This window comes from Orbicella faveolata, unplaced genomic scaffold, assembly GCF_042242905.1.
Source record: "Orbicella faveolata isolate gen_17 unplaced genomic scaffold, um_ofav_v1 contig_35, whole genome shotgun sequence".
In the NCBI taxonomy this organism is placed as follows: Eukaryota; Metazoa; Cnidaria; class Anthozoa; order Scleractinia; family Merulinidae; genus Orbicella; species Orbicella faveolata.
In genome coordinates this window covers 20,477,537-20,494,115 of record NW_028301564.1, presented here as the reverse complement: position 1 = coordinate 20,494,115, position 16,579 = coordinate 20,477,537, and the positions used below count along the sequence as shown (strand labels likewise).

Sequence of the window (16,579 nt, the reverse complement as noted above, 5' to 3'; positions counted from 1 at the left end):
TTTGTATGTAGTTCTCACAACAGTACATGTATGTAACCAACCACTGAAGACGCAACCCTCCTCCGCTATGTTGGACTCTCCTTTGTTCCCAGTTTCTTTGGTAAATCACAGCGAAAAAGAGAGTTTTACGCGAGAAAGTGCGCGGCATCACCATTCAGACCGCGCTTTGTACATTATCTACTTCATTATCACTGACTGCTTTGCATAGTTAATGGCCATCTGTTATGTCATCCAGTGGGCAACGCCTGCCACCTAGCAAACGTCACGATTTCTTTGTTAAGTTTTGCAATTTTGGTATGAGCCCCAAATTTTCATGAGCTTGCAACAGATTCTTATGAAATTCCGCGCATTTACTATATTCCGCGTTATCAATTGATCTGTGGAGGTGCTTTTATTTTGTGTATATGAAGAATACGGAAAATTGTTTATATTGCGCGTACCATCGTCAAAAAGGCCCTTCTTCAAAAGGTGAAAAGAGAAAAGTCTGACCTATTGAGCCGTACTCCGTTAAGATTTTTTCTTTTTGAATCGAGGTAGTAAATAGATCGTTATCGATAGAATAAACGTGGACATGTCAACATTAACATCAACATCGGGAAGCCACAACTGATATTGGAAAGTTGTAGATCGATATCACTGATACGAAGATGTCGAGAAGTGGAACTGAAATCGGAAGGAACGAGTGACATCGGAAAGCACGACTAACTTCGGAAAGTAGAACTCACATAAGATAGCAGAGCTAACATCAGAAAGCAAAACTTACTTCGTACACTTCGGTAAGCGCAGCTTATATCAGAAAGCACAACAAACATATGGGAAAGTACAACTATCAACAGAAAATACCACTGATCTTCAAAGCGCATGCATAGAATCTTTATCACTTGATAACTGTTATGTTTTTACATGTATAACAACATTGTGGCAATGCTGTAACGGCATTTGGCGCGTCCTTTTCAGTTTAATCAGGCTGGAATTGTGGACCAGCGATAAATTTTAAACGGCGCTTATTTTGGGATCGTAGGTTTAAATGATTAGGATTAAATAATTGCCGGTGCATGGGAAAACCTCAAACGCCAGGAGTGATTTCAAAAAAGCATTATGGATTTCAGTTTATGATAAACGATATTTCGATTAATGTTAGCATGATTAATACGAAATGCGTATTGTTAAAAGCAGAAGGATTATTTCTATCCTGGCTAAAACCATTTCGCGATCTTGTGGCTTTTCCTTCCTTTGCTAGTGTTGCCGCAATGTTTAGTGAAAGTAGTTGCCTCGCGAACTGGTTCGTGTTCAGTGATAATTATTTATAAAAACGTTTTCAGCTTGATTTATCAAAGGAGACTAGTTGTCTGCCAAAATAGACAAGTTCAAGAGGTGTCTGCCACTTCGACATCGTAGTTGGTCGGGTTTACGTTCATTTAGCCAACGATTTAATTCTCAAAAAACTGAACTATCTCTTAATGGCTTTTCCATTTCATTAAATTATGAATTAAGGTTTGGCTGTGTTTTACCACTAGGCGACAAGGTCAATTCGTCCGCGATTAAGCTGATTTAAAGTCAGTTTTATTCGATAAACAATTAGACAAGTTTTGCTAAACATTTTGAGAGGAAAAATAGGTTTATCTTGATATCATGAAAAAGTTACTGTTTTGCTTTATAGTATAAAATATGAAATAAAAGCAAGGACCGGTGAAGACAATCCTTAACGAAATATTCTGTTTATACAGAATATTTCCCACAGCCCGTTGGAGCTGGAAAAAACAATCTTCCATCAAATCTTATTGAAAGGTACTTTTATTTATATAAAAAAGAAGGTATTTGAACAGTCAACTTGGAATAGTTTGCCGCTCTTTCACTAGAGTTACAAGCTCTATCGAGCTGTTCTCCACTGAGTCCTTGTTCTTGACAATATGCAACAATCTTAAAATACTCAGCAAACCCTTGCGGTATTTATCATTCAAAATAAAATATATACATGGATTCACCGAAGCGTTTGAATACAAAATAAAATGAACTGCAAAACCAGCGTTGTCAATGCCACAGGGGAATTTTCCGGGATCCCACACAAAAAATATCAAAATAGCGTAAACATTGATTGGGATTAAGCAAACGATAAAAGCTATAAGAATTGCAATGATGATCCTCACAACTTTCGTATCCTCTCTTGACCTTCGTGATGTGACGAAGTTCGATGGCCCCTTACATCTTGCAATCCTGCTCCTCTTGAGATTCAGGATAATCGACGAATACAATATTATAACTACACATGTTGGAACAACGATTAGACAAAACAACAATATCAGATAGTAAGTTTCTTGAGATTTTCTATCGTCAAACTTGGGAGCCCAGGTTAGCGCGCAATAGGTTTTTGTATCGTCGGTGACTGTTCTAAAAATGTAGAAGTACACTGCGTGAAGACCCATCGAAGTGATCCATATTAGGGGAATGACGATTTTACAGAGTTTTCCGGGATTGAAAAGTTGTTTGCGTAACGGGTGCACAATTCCTCTGTGCCTATCAATGGCTATGACTACAAGACTTAGAATGGACACCGCAGTTGAGATGTCTTGAAAGAAGGACAAGCTTTTACAGAGAAGTGAGCCCAGTAAGTCGTGAAATAGCCATCTCCTAGGTCCAAGCAATACTTCTGTTATCCGCCGCGGTATGGCCAAGACTGTTACTAGTATATCTGAAACCGCCATATTGACAATGAGATAATTGGTAATGGTTTGCATTCGCTTGTTTCTTTTAACAATAACAACGAGCAAAATGTTGCCAAGGACTGAAAACAGCAGCAGGACACAGTAACAGAATATCTTCACTCCTCTAGTTAGGTCTGTTTCGCTTGGGTACGATTTACAACTGTAATCCTTGATCCGCGGTGTAGCGTTTGTACTGCTAAAACTCCATAGTGAACTATTTTGCATTGTGTATGAATCAGCAGTGATTTTCATGTACTTGTTTAACCCAAATAGATTGCCAACAATCAGCACGGCAGTGAGTTCTCCTTTTCCCAGCCACGCTCACCTTTTGCCATTTAGCTCATGATCAATTAAAACGAGATCACAACTCGGCTGACTTTGATGGATCGATCTCCAGCGAACAGCTTCAAGGAACCTGCTTCTAAGCGCGTTCGTTCTGGTTGACACTGAAATGCAACGCCGCTTGCGGTGTCGTTGCCGCACGATAAAACATCTGACTATTGTTGATATGTTTCATATGTGCTTGTTTATTCTCGGCTTACTTAAGACCAATAATTTCACTCAAGGGCGGAGAACTCAAAGCCACGGTGACAGTTGTTTTGCATTTGCAATATAACTTGTGGTTTACCTAAGGAAACTACTAATTTGCGAAACGTTTACATTAAATGTCAGTTCGTATTTTCAGTGATTGATGTATCTGAATTGTTGGCTTTTTTTTTCTACCATGAATAATTCACGTGTAGTTTTGCAATTTTAGCAAAGATACCATCGCTTTATTCTAATTAGTTTTTTTTTTCGTTTATGCTGCCGGGGATTTTTAAAAAGCTTTTAATTTTAAATTAAAATTCATTCATGCATTCTAACTTTCGTACTTCAGAATACCGGACCAGAGAGATTGTTCCTGTACTGTGTTCCGTGTTGAAAAAACCAAAAGCAAAATGGCACATGTTGTTTGATCGAAATCCCTGAAAGTAAGGAAGCCATGTTCTTGTTTTTCAGTGTAAAATAATATTTTATTTCTAGTCAAGTAATAATATACCAAGAAAATAACAAAATGTATTCGGCAAATTCCATAATTATAGCGGAAGCAATATTGTTTCATGCTAATGGCTAAACATGTCCCTTCTGTGTTTCTTATCTTTCTGTCACTACTCCTAATATCCACCTGTGAAATTTACTTATCATCCTCATGAGCCCACGTTGAATACAAAGCGGTAAATAACACGCGAGCCGCGTCACGGTAGCACCCCGTTTGTGATTTGATGTGAACCTTTTATTTTGATCTAAAAGAAGTGATGATATGAAAAGGTGGCAAAATTTGCGTTGTGGTGTTCGCTGTATGAGTCGCGAGGAATTTCATTTACATTTGAGAAGAGAGAAGAATTATGTCCCAGATAACAAACAAACAAACAAACAAACAAACAAACAATCATCATCATCATCGTCGACGTCGACGTCGAAGCCGTCGTCGTCGTCATTATCATTATCATCATAGTATATTAGTATTTAATTGCAGTATTGTACCATATTGTCTTCGAAAAGCCCCCATGGGGAAAGATAATAAAGGATGTATGTATGTATGTATGCATCTTCATCATAAACTTTATTTACCCTCAAATTTACAGGATAGCATTGCTGTTAATTTCTTCGACCTTTTCTTCTTCGACCTTCCTCGTTAGGAATGAGAAATAATGAAAAAAAATTGGAACAAAGAAGTTAAATCTATGCAATATCACAGGACATAATTAATTTGCGGAAGGTGTTAAAATTTGTAACAGTAGGATATTGATTTGGAAGTGCATTCCAGGATTTGCAATTGGCCGCCTAGTAACTAAAAGAATTAAGGCCATAAGTTGTTGTACTTATTTTAGGTAGGGTAAGATATCAGTTCCTCTTAAGGAATAAGTGCTCGATCGCAGACTAAACAAATCTTTAAGTATTCAGGAGATTTACGGTATGTACAAAAGTGAAGGCATTTAAAAACAGAGAGAATCATATTTTGCATGTACCGGTTTGCCAAGATTGATAAACTAAATCTGATTTTGTATTGATTAAAAGGAACATTGCCTAGCTATAAAACAGACGAAGAGAAATCGAGCTGTCTGAACTATGAAAAGCAACTGGGTAAACTTGAATCACAGCCGTGCGACGATGGTGAATTCGTCGAGTTTAAGCAGTCTGCAAGGACTGCTCTTGAAACGAAATTTAAGATGATTTCCGCAGAACATTCGAGGAATAATGGCAAAAATGAAGTTACCAAAAAAGCCTAACAGCATGGTAATATTTTGAATACAGTTAAGAGGAACTCATCAAGACTTTAGCTCTCAAGGTGACCCCGCGAGGGAAAAATGAACTTGAAGTTATCCATATTTCAATTAAAACAGACGTTTCGCGTTGGTTAAAAACCCAATAACACACGCTCTAAGCGTTCTTACGAGGTTTGACATTAACTTTCTCGAGAATGCTTGAGAATTTAATCGCGGGGTCACTTACATAAATGAACTGACGTAAGTTGTTCAAATAGTATTCCAAAAGTTACCATGCTATGAGTAGATTTTTAGTAAATAATATTTGCACTTATTGCTCGGACTTTGAGCGGAAACCGTCTTAAACTAATCATACGGATCTTCCATAGGTTCTGACGGTAACCACTGTCAAATTCCTCTTTGAAGTCGATGAAGTTAGTTGATAAACAAGGAGAGATTACAATCGATGCACTGCTCAATATGCAAATGATGTACTGAAGAGCAAAATTCTGATTTATGTAGCCTCGATCTTTCAGAAATGCCGCCTGTCCCTGCCGATCGATTTTGAGGAGGAATCTGCAGAAGACCTTGCTAAGAATGGACAAAAGTGAAATGCTTCGCCAGTTGTTAAATTTGCTGAGGTCACCCTTCTTCGGAAGTTTGAATATCAGGCTCCTGCCCCAGTCCATAGGAATGACTTCGTATTCCCAGATCTAAACAAGGAGATTGGTCAGCACCATAGAGGGTGAGGTCCGTAATTTCGCCAGGAGCGAATCGATTGCCGATAATTCGAATGACATGATCACGAGAGCCGGTAAGTGCAATTATCTTGAAAGCGTGCTTATTCTATAAGAAACACTGTAAGACGATAGCACAACATGTTTCTGTGATGGACTAATTCGTACCGTTCGGAAAGAAAATAGACTACGAATAGTCCCTCTTTCGCTTAGTCCGTCGTGCGTGACGCGAAAGAAAACCACGAGAAAAAAAATGACCGCGCGAAATCCTGGGGGCTTCTCGCCTCCAGGATTTCGCGCAGCCATTTTTGTCTCGCGGTTTTCTTCCATGTCACGCACGACGGACTAAGCGAAAGAGGGACTACTCGTAGTCTACTAGAAAGAAAAGGACTTCATGTTTATTTAACAATATTTGGGTCAAATTTGGGTGGTGTTTTAACACAACTCAAAAGTTGTTTCGAATAAAATTACGCAATCTATATAATCTTATTCCATCGTGTAGCATTTCTCAAAATCTCCCAAGTCTTTGTGACGTGTGTTAAGTCAATTAAAGTAGATTTTCTTTCGTGATCAAAATTTGGACGTGCGCTTATTGGAAATCGAATTATTGACCCCAAAAATGTCTCATCAAAAAAGACGGGAAAGAGCTGTCAATTTGTGGCACAGCGCAGCTTGTCAAAGGAAAAATGAATTTGTCCTGTTAATCTTCGTTCTTCCGACGTATGGTTTTATTTTCTCTATCAAAATACAGTTTGCCTTTGAAATATGTTGATTAAATCACACGTGATAGATCTTTTGTAGGAAACCTGCTCAGCTTAATCATCAGCATTTGTCAATGATAGCACTGTAATCCTATTTTGATTTTATAATCTTTTTTGGATTATCATCTTTTGTTTCCTTTTCTGTTCTTTTTCAACTACTATTGTATTTATTTTTTTAAAAATTCAAAGATTTAAGCACTGTTGTTACACCCAAAAAACCAAGATGCAAACAAACAGTTAAGTGAATGATAAATACAAAAAAGAAAATGAAAAGTAATTTAACCGTATAGTTAATGACACGACCAAATTTACATTTAGCGTTTTTTTCTGGAAGGAAAAAAAAAATCTGTTTGACAGACCAGTTCGCCTGGCATCATTGCTTAGCAAGTCTTATTTTTCCTGGAGATTAGTACGAGTGGGTGAAATGACTGTCAGATTGTCAACAGCGTGGAGATGCTCCAGGTAAGGGAAAAATATATTTGTTAATTCTGTCAGAGCTAATCTAATATATTTAGAATAATGACAAATTGCAGAATATTGGAAAACCCGTCTAAACAACCTTGACTTTTTACCAATTCAAAATGTCAGGCAATATCATTTCCATGATGTGGCGAAGTATGAAAAACTTTAACCAAAGGAAAGTATAACTATTAAGGAGTTTAAGCCAAAATGAGGAATATATCTGCCTGTCATTAGATGAGTTGTTACCATGGTAACGGCCTTAATCCAAAAATTGACAACCGAAACATAAGCCTTATTTTAACAGTACCCATACTGGTAAATCTCTACAGGGAAAACTTTAAGAGAAATTAACTAAGTTTCCGTTTCTAACTCGCGCTCTATATAGGGAGGGTGTTCGCAATTACTCTAGGGAGCCACCTTAAGACCTGAATAAATTTAATCCTCGATATACATGATTACTTCTTCTCTTTCTTCTCGACAGCTTGTTAAGCGAGAATGAAAAGGTTAATTTTATTCTCCTTGCCGAAAAGTCCTTCAGCAAGTTTCGGAAAAGGGACGCACACGCAGTGTCGAGAAACCCGAAAAGTACAAATATTGCAGCTGCGATGTAAATTGATAGCAACCATTTCTTGGCGATTGTAATTTGAGATGGTTACTTTAAAGCTTTAATCTACGTTTTTCGCATCTACGTAGTTCATTGTACAATTTTCTAGTCGCTGTTTTAATTCCTCGACAATTGTCTCGTCATTTTTATCTTAACCCAAACAAGCACGCTAACCTAGCCAGCGAGGCACTGAGGATATAACAATAGTTAAGTCGGTAATGGAGTAAACAGGAGGCGGTATTGCACATGCGTTGCAATTCATGATATATCGGCAGTCCTTCTTATGTCAAATCTACATAATATTAAGTCAAAACTGAATTATATCTTAGGGATAAAATAATCAATGCATTCTTCAAATAAAAAGAAACACGTTATTAGCCCGCCGTAACTCTTCCGCTCAAAATTTTAATTCGTCTTTTAGGATGAATATTGCTTATTAAAGGCCACGCCACGATTTTCCATTATTTTTTACCTGAAGAGGTTTTTCCTGAAGAGATTTTTAAATTTGAATTAAATTTTAGAATTCTGAATTAAATTTTTAAATTTAAAATTAAAAATTCTCGGCTACTCTCCAAGTAATATTTATCTCTAGGTTCCACGGTTTGTCAGCTATTTTGTGTGTTTGTGTTCTTGGCTCCGATGATTGACACAACTAAACAAACTAAAATAACAAAAAAGCAAACAAAGCACAAAACAAAAGGCTGGACAATTTGCCAATGTTATGACGCAAGTCATAATCAGTGGAGGAAAGAGGAGTCAGGGTTAGACGTCATATATAGTTCAGCTTGAAGCACTGAAGTTTCACTCACCATATTCTCGAATATTTGGGGCCCTACCAAAGCACTGAACATTGGTGAGGTATTTGTGTGTTACTTCCTGCTTGCATTTTCATAATACTGTTCGGTTCTAATTCAACAACTCATGGATATCACAACACAGCTGACCAACCAGTCACCAACAACGAGTGGCTCGTTTTGGAGTTTGAACAGCATGACAATTCTAGACGAATACAGCTGCGAACCGTTCCAAAGCGAGACCAGTGTAAGCAAAGAAGTTAAAATATTCTTTTACTGTGTCCTGCTGCTGTTTTCAGTCCTTGGGAACTCTTTGCTCATTGCTATCATTACGAGGAGCAGGGGAATGAAAACCATTACCAATTATCTCATCGCCAATATGGCAGTTTCAGATATTCTAATAACAGTGTTGGCTGTACCGAGGCAGATAACAGAAATATTGCTTGGACCTCGCAGATGGTTAATTGACGGGCTGTTGGGTTCAGTTCTCTGTAAAAGTGCTCACTTTTTTCAAGACATCACAATTGGCGTCTCAATTCTGAGTCTTTTAGCTATAGCTATCGACAGGTATAGAGGAATCGTGTTTCCTCTACGTAAACAGTTTAGGAAGCCGGCTAAACTCTGTAAAATCATCGTACCGACAATATGGCTCATATCGATGGGTCTACAAGCAATTTACTTCTACATTTTTAGGATAGTGACGGTTGATAGCAAAACATACTGCGCAATAAGCTGGGCTCCCAAATTCGATCAAAAGAAATCCCAGGAGGCGCAGTTTATTGTAATATTCGTCTGTCTGATGGCTATCCCAACATGTGCAGTTACATTTCTATATTCTGCCGTTATTCTGAATTTGAACAGAAGTAGACATACGAGAGGCCAGGGCCATTCACGATACATGATGTCTGAGAGATTAAGAGAAGACAAGAAAGTGGTAAGAATCATCATTGCAATACTCGTGGCTTTCATCGTCTGTGTAATGCCCATCAACGTCTACGCCATTCTGTTTTATTTCGTCTGGGATTGGAAAATGCCTTGCGGTATGGAGAACTTTGGGTTTTCTGCGTTTTTTATTTTGTACTCCAACGCGTCGATAAATCCATGTATTTATTTTATTTTGAATGATAAGTACCGCCAAGGTTTCCTAAAAATTTTAAAGGCGTTTCCTTGTGTCAGGAAGAAGGCGGCTAAATCAACAAAAACTTTCGTATTAGCGCGACTCAAAAGTTCGTCAACCTTCAGCGGGTTTAACAGTCAGTCTTCTTACGCGTTTTGAAGGAAGCTTTCATTGCTAAAAACTACTGTATAAGATGTGTATATGATTTAACTTGGTCAGGAAGAAGAATAATTTTATTTTGCACTCCAACGCCTCGATTAATACATGTGTTTATTTTATCTTGAATGATAAGTACCGCCAAGGTTCCAAAACATTTTAAAGGTGTTTCCTTTTGTCAGGAAGAAGGCGGCTAAATCAACAGAAACTTTCGCATCAGTGCGACTAAAAATCTCTTCAGCCTCCGCGGGTTAAGCAGTCAGTCTTATTACGCGTTTTGAAGAAGCTTTCATTGCTAAATACTACTGTATAAGATGTGTATATGATTTAACTTTTGTCAGAAAGAAGGCGGCAAAATCAATAGAAACTTTGTTTTTAGTGAGGCTAAAGTACTCTTCAGCCACCAGCGGGTTTAGCAGTCAGTCTTCTGATGCGATTCGAAGAAATCTCTCATCAGTTAAAACTATTGTATAAGATATACAGATGATTTAAGTTTTTGTCCTTGAAAACTTTGATTTTGGAACATATTTTACATCGCCGATCGCCAGAGGGAAGACTACTCGAAACCCGTGAGGCATGAAACATGAGCAAAGTTTTTTTGTTATGAGTATCTGACAAGAAATATTCTACTGTATCGTTCTTTTAGCACGTTCATGCAATATGGCACGCTCTTAATTAAAAATACAATTCTTAAACTGTTACTGAATATTCAAGTTATCTATACATGTATATGGATATTATTCTCAGGATACAAAAAACACAGCGATGTCGATCTGTGAAAAATCACACTTGTATGCTATGAAAGAATGATGAAGAAAATGTTCACTAGTGATCAAAAATGTCACCGGAAACCGGGAATCTTTGTACCACTCCATGAAAAATGTATGTGAAGTAAGATATTAATTGCAATATCATATATGCGTCAATTACATACATGTATGCACTCTGTTTACGGATAACGTCTCTTGGTATAACAATAAAGGTAAGATGATTTGAGGTCCATTTTTTGCCTCTGGATAATAGCAGTCTTAGATCAAATGCGTTAACAGCTGCATGAGTGTTTTAAGTTGCAGCTGAGCCACTGAAGATGTATGTTCAATTCGTTTCTTTTGTGGTCTACAGACTTACATGTATATAAATTTCGGTGGTAGCATAAGGCGATTGGATATACCATGTTTTCTACAAACGTCATTCATCACTCAAGCTTTCATTTCTCTTAGTAAAACTGTTTACACAACTCAAAAAAAAAAAAAAAAACGGATTTTCTGCAGCTCAGCCCTGGCTTCTTTGTTTTACAGTATTGTTATGCAAATCTGGAATTATATCTGAAAGATATGCGGTTAATAAAAAGCCTACTTAAACTGGTAATTTAAATTCTCCTTCTGATATCCTTCGGTGTTTTTCGATATCCCCGGCTTTATCGCCAGTTGGAACAATATTGAAGCAAATTTAAATGGTCAGTACATGTTTCTACAAATTCGGTAGAAAGAAGATAGGAAACAGTGTTTAGGTTTTACCAGTCTAAGTTGGTTTGGTATCAGTATCAACTGGAAACCAGGCTGAGGTCTTCGCGTAACTTTGGAGGAAATTGTATAGATCAGTATTATAAAATACTTGCCAAAAGCAGGAAAGTTTTAATCATGAAATATAAAGTCAGTTTTTAATAACCTACACGGTCCCTGCCAAGAGTCAACAGTTCCGCAATGCTTACTGAATGCATGTTACGGTTTTTCTTTGATGTCTTTCATTTTGCTGTCAGTTTTAGTTAGAATTCAGGTCCCTACTGAACCGGATATAATATAAATGAGCTTTTCCTTTTTCAGATAACGGTAATTCTAGTATACCGTGTAGGAGATTAAGTGGGCACTCGGAGAGATAACGGAAATAAATAAAATTGAAAATGATTTTAAATGCAATAGGTGAGATGCCCCCCGACGCTTCGAAACTGAAAAAGGGATCACAAAGTGGCCCATGTATCATATTACTTCAATGTAGATTCACCTTTTACGGCTGAGGATGAAATCACCAACATTTGTCAACTACAAGGTCGTTCAGTTTAGCTATACCACACTTGACCCATGACAATCTGCTGAAAGATATTGGCTCTGAATTCTGCGTTTGTCAGATGGCATTAAAAATCTTCTTGTTAACGGTTTCTTGTGGTTATTTATATAAGTATTGATTTCAGTATTTGCCAGCATTGGCGCATGTTCCACTGGGCAGGTGCTTCCAAAAAAAAAAAAAGTGATCATTTATTTTACAACGCACATGCACACTCTGCCGTTAAGTATAGAGATTTTCTTCCACGGGTCAACGTTTTCACGATGATAACACTTATAAATGAGCAGCTCATAAGAAAAAAAAAATAAAAGATAAATACTTATATTAATTTAAAACAGCCCTGTGCATCGATTCTTGTATTGGGTTTTCATTTAAAAGGTTTTGGCGTATTTTAAATCGATGTTGCTCTGTCAACAATTACTCCTCTTTAAATAAATGCTAAAAGCCAAGAAAATCAAGTCAAGGTATATTATTCTACAACTAAGCAAAGGCTTCGTTCTTTACATGAGTAACTCACCACTGACAAAATCACATATCATATTCTCAATCGCCTTACTCTAATTTTAAAAGACAAATATCGCTAATTTATTCCAAATGCAATTTAGTTATTTATCATAATATCAAAAAGCTCTTTTCAGAACTTAACTGCCAAACATGAGTGTGATTTAAATATATTCCCGATAGCGAAAATAGCAAAACACCTTTGCGGTTTTAAAGTCTACGCACGTATACAAATACATAACGTCCTGCCATTACTATAAGGAGTGGCACGTTTTCTAGTTATAGACCCATATGCCCTCATAAAATTTACATGAACATCAGTTCAGCAGCTATACACGGTAATGGTCCAGAGAAAATATTACAACACTTTTGTTTAACATTACTTATTGACCAAATTTTTTCATCATGAATATTTTTTCAAGCATTTGATGGCAAAAGCAAAACTGAGACACTCAAATAAAGGCCAGTACTTTAACTGACCAAGCTGTTGCTGAAAATAAGAATTATGAAGACCTCATGTGTGTATAAATTAAAGCCTCAGTGAAACACCGAGAAAATGGCTGACAGTTTCGCTGTTAATAATTTTGAAAATCCTAAAATTTGTTTCTTTTAGCTGAAGATCTGGAACGGCATAAATCAAAGCGGCTTATAAAAATCATAGAAAATTAGATGTAATTCCATAGAACATGCAGCTCAATTTGTTGTTGTGTTAATTGGCGAAGGCTGGTTTTGACATGCGAATGAGAACATTAGCACAAGCAATATACGCAAAGACAGTAAAGTGCTAAAGGTAGCGCCTTTTTCACCTACTTTTAGGACATGCCCCCAACAACTAAGATGGAAATAGCTCTAATGCATTTAAAATGGCTCATTTTATACTGCGCAGCGCAATTTCTCTTCCCAAAATACATGTAGAAGACAAATTTTAATTTTCCTTTTTGAGATTAAAACGCACAAAAGCCGAAAGTCAAAAAGCAAAGTGTGCTAAATGGAAAAGACCGGGAGATTTTATGAGAACAGTTTGATTGGCTTTATGATAATTGCACCCTTCCGTCAATACCTTTGATGTGAATTCACCAAACATTGTTTATCAGGCAATAATTATTCTCCACAATATTTGAATGACAAAATGTTGTGGACATAGAGATCACCGCACGATGCTGGCTTGTATATGTTATTTGGCACTGAAGCTTTATTGCTGTGAAGCGATCTAAACCTGCCCATGTCAGTGCCATGCAATAGACCATTTTCGATATATGAAAATTCTAACTTGGCTCCGAGGCTTGGGGGAATAAACCAAAAGGAATCACATCGAGGTTAAGTGATGAATAATTAATTTATTTTGTTTTATTCTCCCAAGCCTCGATGCAATGTTAGAATTTTAATATATCAAAATGGTCTATTCACTTCCCTCCGCCCCCCAACCAATGAATTATCTACAGTTTTCACTTTGAAAGCTGAAATTAATCGAAAGCTCTATTTTCATGAAAGGGTTTTTCAAATAATAACCTATTTTAGTGTCATCAAACTTTTTCATCTGCTTGAATATCCGCTTCACTGTCATTGCCTTAATGAGGCTTACGGAAGCAGTTGTTCTCCGGTGATATCCACCACCCTCAGGAGAGGGAAGGCGTTAAGAGTTCCTTATTCATATTCAATGTTCATATTTTGGAATATCGACCGTATCTCGTTGCCCATACAACTCCTTATAAAGCGTTCAAATTCTCAGCTGCTCCTCGCGCAACCTAACACCGCGTCAGCTTTTCTCGAGACGTGACCTTGGAAGGCCTGTGGTTATATGTCTCTCCGTCTTCGTAGGAGGGTAGCCTTTTTGCCAAGTCTAGCATTTAGATAAGCCACCGCTATTATAACAAACTACCAGATATACTGCTGCAAGGGAAGAACAAGAGTACTACCAACTGTGTGACAGGCGTTCAGATGGTAGGGAAAGAGGGGATTCTAAAAATGCGAGGCACGATCGACCGCTTGATAAAGTATGCAAAACCCAGGAAGTTGTGAAATGTCTGGCTGTCAAAATGATCCAATCAGAATCGCGCCTCTTCGCAGCGGCCTCCCGTCGGGTTTTCCAATTTCTTGTTTTTCTCGCCAACTTGTTGCGAGGAAATGGCAGAATATAAACACCCGATTCAAAGGATAGAAAGGCCAAAAAGAGGTCGCCCAAAAACTGAAAATAATTGTAATGTGATATATAGATTTTGCGAGGTAAATCGTGAGCTTTCGTATCAACTATGTTGTAACGAAATTTTGTGCGAATTTGTTCAAGTTTTCCAGATTCTTTCTTCAGCGATTGGAGAATTATGCCCCAATCTGTCCAGCTTTGACAGGCTGGAAAATTCATGGCCTCGATTTCGGTAATGTTGCGTTTGCAATGCTGGTTAGTGGCATTATGACCCCATGAAGACATGCAATAGTCCTAGCCTCGGCTCTTGTCGCAACCAAGACGGGCATCTTTCTATTATCTGCAAAACGGCATGCAGATCTTTCCCTTCAAAGCTCTGATTGCTTTCCTCTGCTATACTGTCAACTCCTACTTGAAACCGCTTCCTTCCAATGGATGGAGTTTTAAAACGATCACCTAGGTCCCGATTTACCCGCCTTGTTGAATGTAATCGAGAAGACGCTAAAGTACTTGAATGAAATGCCACTGACCAATCAGAGCAATCGATAAAGTACTTAAATGATTCTGACTAATCATGATTTTTTCGTTCAAACAATTTCGTGCTTGCAGGCGTTCCCTTCTCTCTCCGCACTTCTAGTCTCCCCTTCCCCTTCCCCTTTGAACGCCCATCTTTTAGGCTAGCTAACCTGAGGAATAAATAAAATTTAAATAGAGAAACATAATTCTGAGTCCTAAATAGATGTGCGACAAAGCCACCCATTGTACCTATTTACAGGCAATGTCTACGTGGAAAGCAAAGATTAAATGCCTATTTCGTATATTTAACAATTATTCCATGAGCACGCGTTGGATATGAGGTGGTAAATAGCCAACGAGGCCCGTAGGGCGGAGTTGACTATAACCAATCTCATATCCAACAAACGCGAATGGAATAATTGTTTTATTAAATTCGGTGCGTTTGTATACTTGGAAATTATAGCTTAAATTTATTGGATTTTAATTTCACAAAGCGACCCAGACGACGATCGAGTAGCATCTGGTTTAGGCTTGTATTATCACTGCGTACGTGACGTCATCATTTATTCCACGCTCTCGGGAAGAAGCCATGGCGTGCTTTCACACCTGTCTGGATTCCGTGGCTTCTGCTTTTAAGAGTACCGAGTTAGTTATATTCACTGCGTTTCAAAGGAGAATTTTGCCGTTACAGTGAAAGGTTTTACTTGTGTTTCGTTGGTCTGTCGAGAATTAAATACAAGCTATGTGGAAAGCATGGATGAACGAAGAAAAGCTCTCGTTCCTGTGGTTGTTGTGAATTCGCCTACGGACGAATTATTCGTTGGGGTAAGAAGCCCTGTGCTGATACGAATAAGTTACAACAGATACATTCTCCGAAGAGAAGTTCAGGGGTTTTCTGATTTTTCTTTTGAAATCTCTTGTCCGCTTCTTAGCAGACATTCACACACGCAACACTGGTATGTTACGAAATTTCAGTCCACTTCGATCGCTTGAAAGGTCATAAAAATGTGGGTACTTCTCGGTACTTCTTTGCCAAAAATCATTATTATGTCTATATTTTGTGGCGTGATGCCCAAAAATCGAAGACATCAATATACTGTGCAAAGAAAAGCGAATATTCATGACCTTGTTACGGGTCAACGAACACTTTGTGATGCGAATAGTCATACAACACAATCAAAGACAAGAATACTATAATAAGGCCGCGCTCCTAAACACTTAAAATCATCATAATCGCGTCAAAGATTTAAATAATGCACTTTTCTAACCTTTTACTGCAATAAAAATGAGAAATAGACCCCGGAGAAAACCATGTTATTTCACGCTGGAATCCATGATAACTTCGATGTAGCGTCACGTACGTAGAAAATTGCATCATGGGATACTATGCGATCGTCGTCTGAAAGCGACCGGAAGTCAATGTGGCAAAAACAACAACAAGTGGGAAATCCCATGACATGCGCGCCGTTTGTAAAATTAGTTGAATGAGAAATTTGAAAGCGAAGCAAGCGATTTCGCTGAGTGAAATTACAATCAAGCAGAATTCAAGGAACGTCTATCAAATGAAGGAAATATATCCTTGGCCAGAAAGGTTGAAAAGCGTTCAAGTTCGAGTCACGGAGAAGAGCCGACGAATTTTGCACTTGCACATTGCCGTTGTAATAATGCTGCGGAAAACTTTGATCGCCCCGTGACAAAGACGTTGAGCCAAAATTATTCTCGACAAGACCTCTTTCAGGATTCCCTTGCTTTAAAAGCCTTGGCATTTCGAGCTGTATGTGT

The 16,579-nt window shown here is 37.9% G+C and overlaps 2 protein-coding genes across 2 annotated transcripts; one reads left to right on the top strand and one right to left on the bottom strand.

Moving 5' to 3' along the window:
- Nucleotides 1–1,547: 1,547 nt before the first annotated feature.
- LOC110051484 (QRFP-like peptide receptor) lies at nucleotides 1,548–3,614 on the bottom strand. Its single transcript, XM_020757512.2, has one exon. It carries the CDS (start codon nucleotides 2,952–2,954, stop codon nucleotides 1,827–1,829), a length of 1,128 nt encoding a protein of 375 aa, XP_020613171.1. The 5' UTR covers nucleotides 2,955–3,614; the 3' UTR covers nucleotides 1,548–1,826.
- Nucleotides 3,615–7,100: 3,486 nt separating this feature from the next.
- LOC149103697 (substance-K receptor-like) lies at nucleotides 7,101–11,956 on the top strand. The gene has a single exon (XM_089273748.1). The coding sequence runs from the start codon at nucleotides 8,434–8,436 to the stop codon at nucleotides 9,580–9,582; it is 1,149 nt and encodes a 382-aa protein (XP_089129874.1). The 5' UTR covers nucleotides 7,101–8,433; the 3' UTR covers nucleotides 9,583–11,956.
- Nucleotides 11,957–16,579: the final 4,623 nt, after the last annotated feature.

Excerpts from the sequence above, each read along its gene's own strand:
- LOC149103697 (XM_089273748.1), top strand. The coding sequence starts at position 8,434 with ATGGATATCACAACACAGCTGACCAACCAGTCACCAACAACGAGTGGC.
- LOC110051484 (XM_020757512.2), bottom strand. The coding sequence starts at position 2,954 with ATGAAAATCACTGCTGATTCATACACAATGCAAAATAGTTCACTATGG.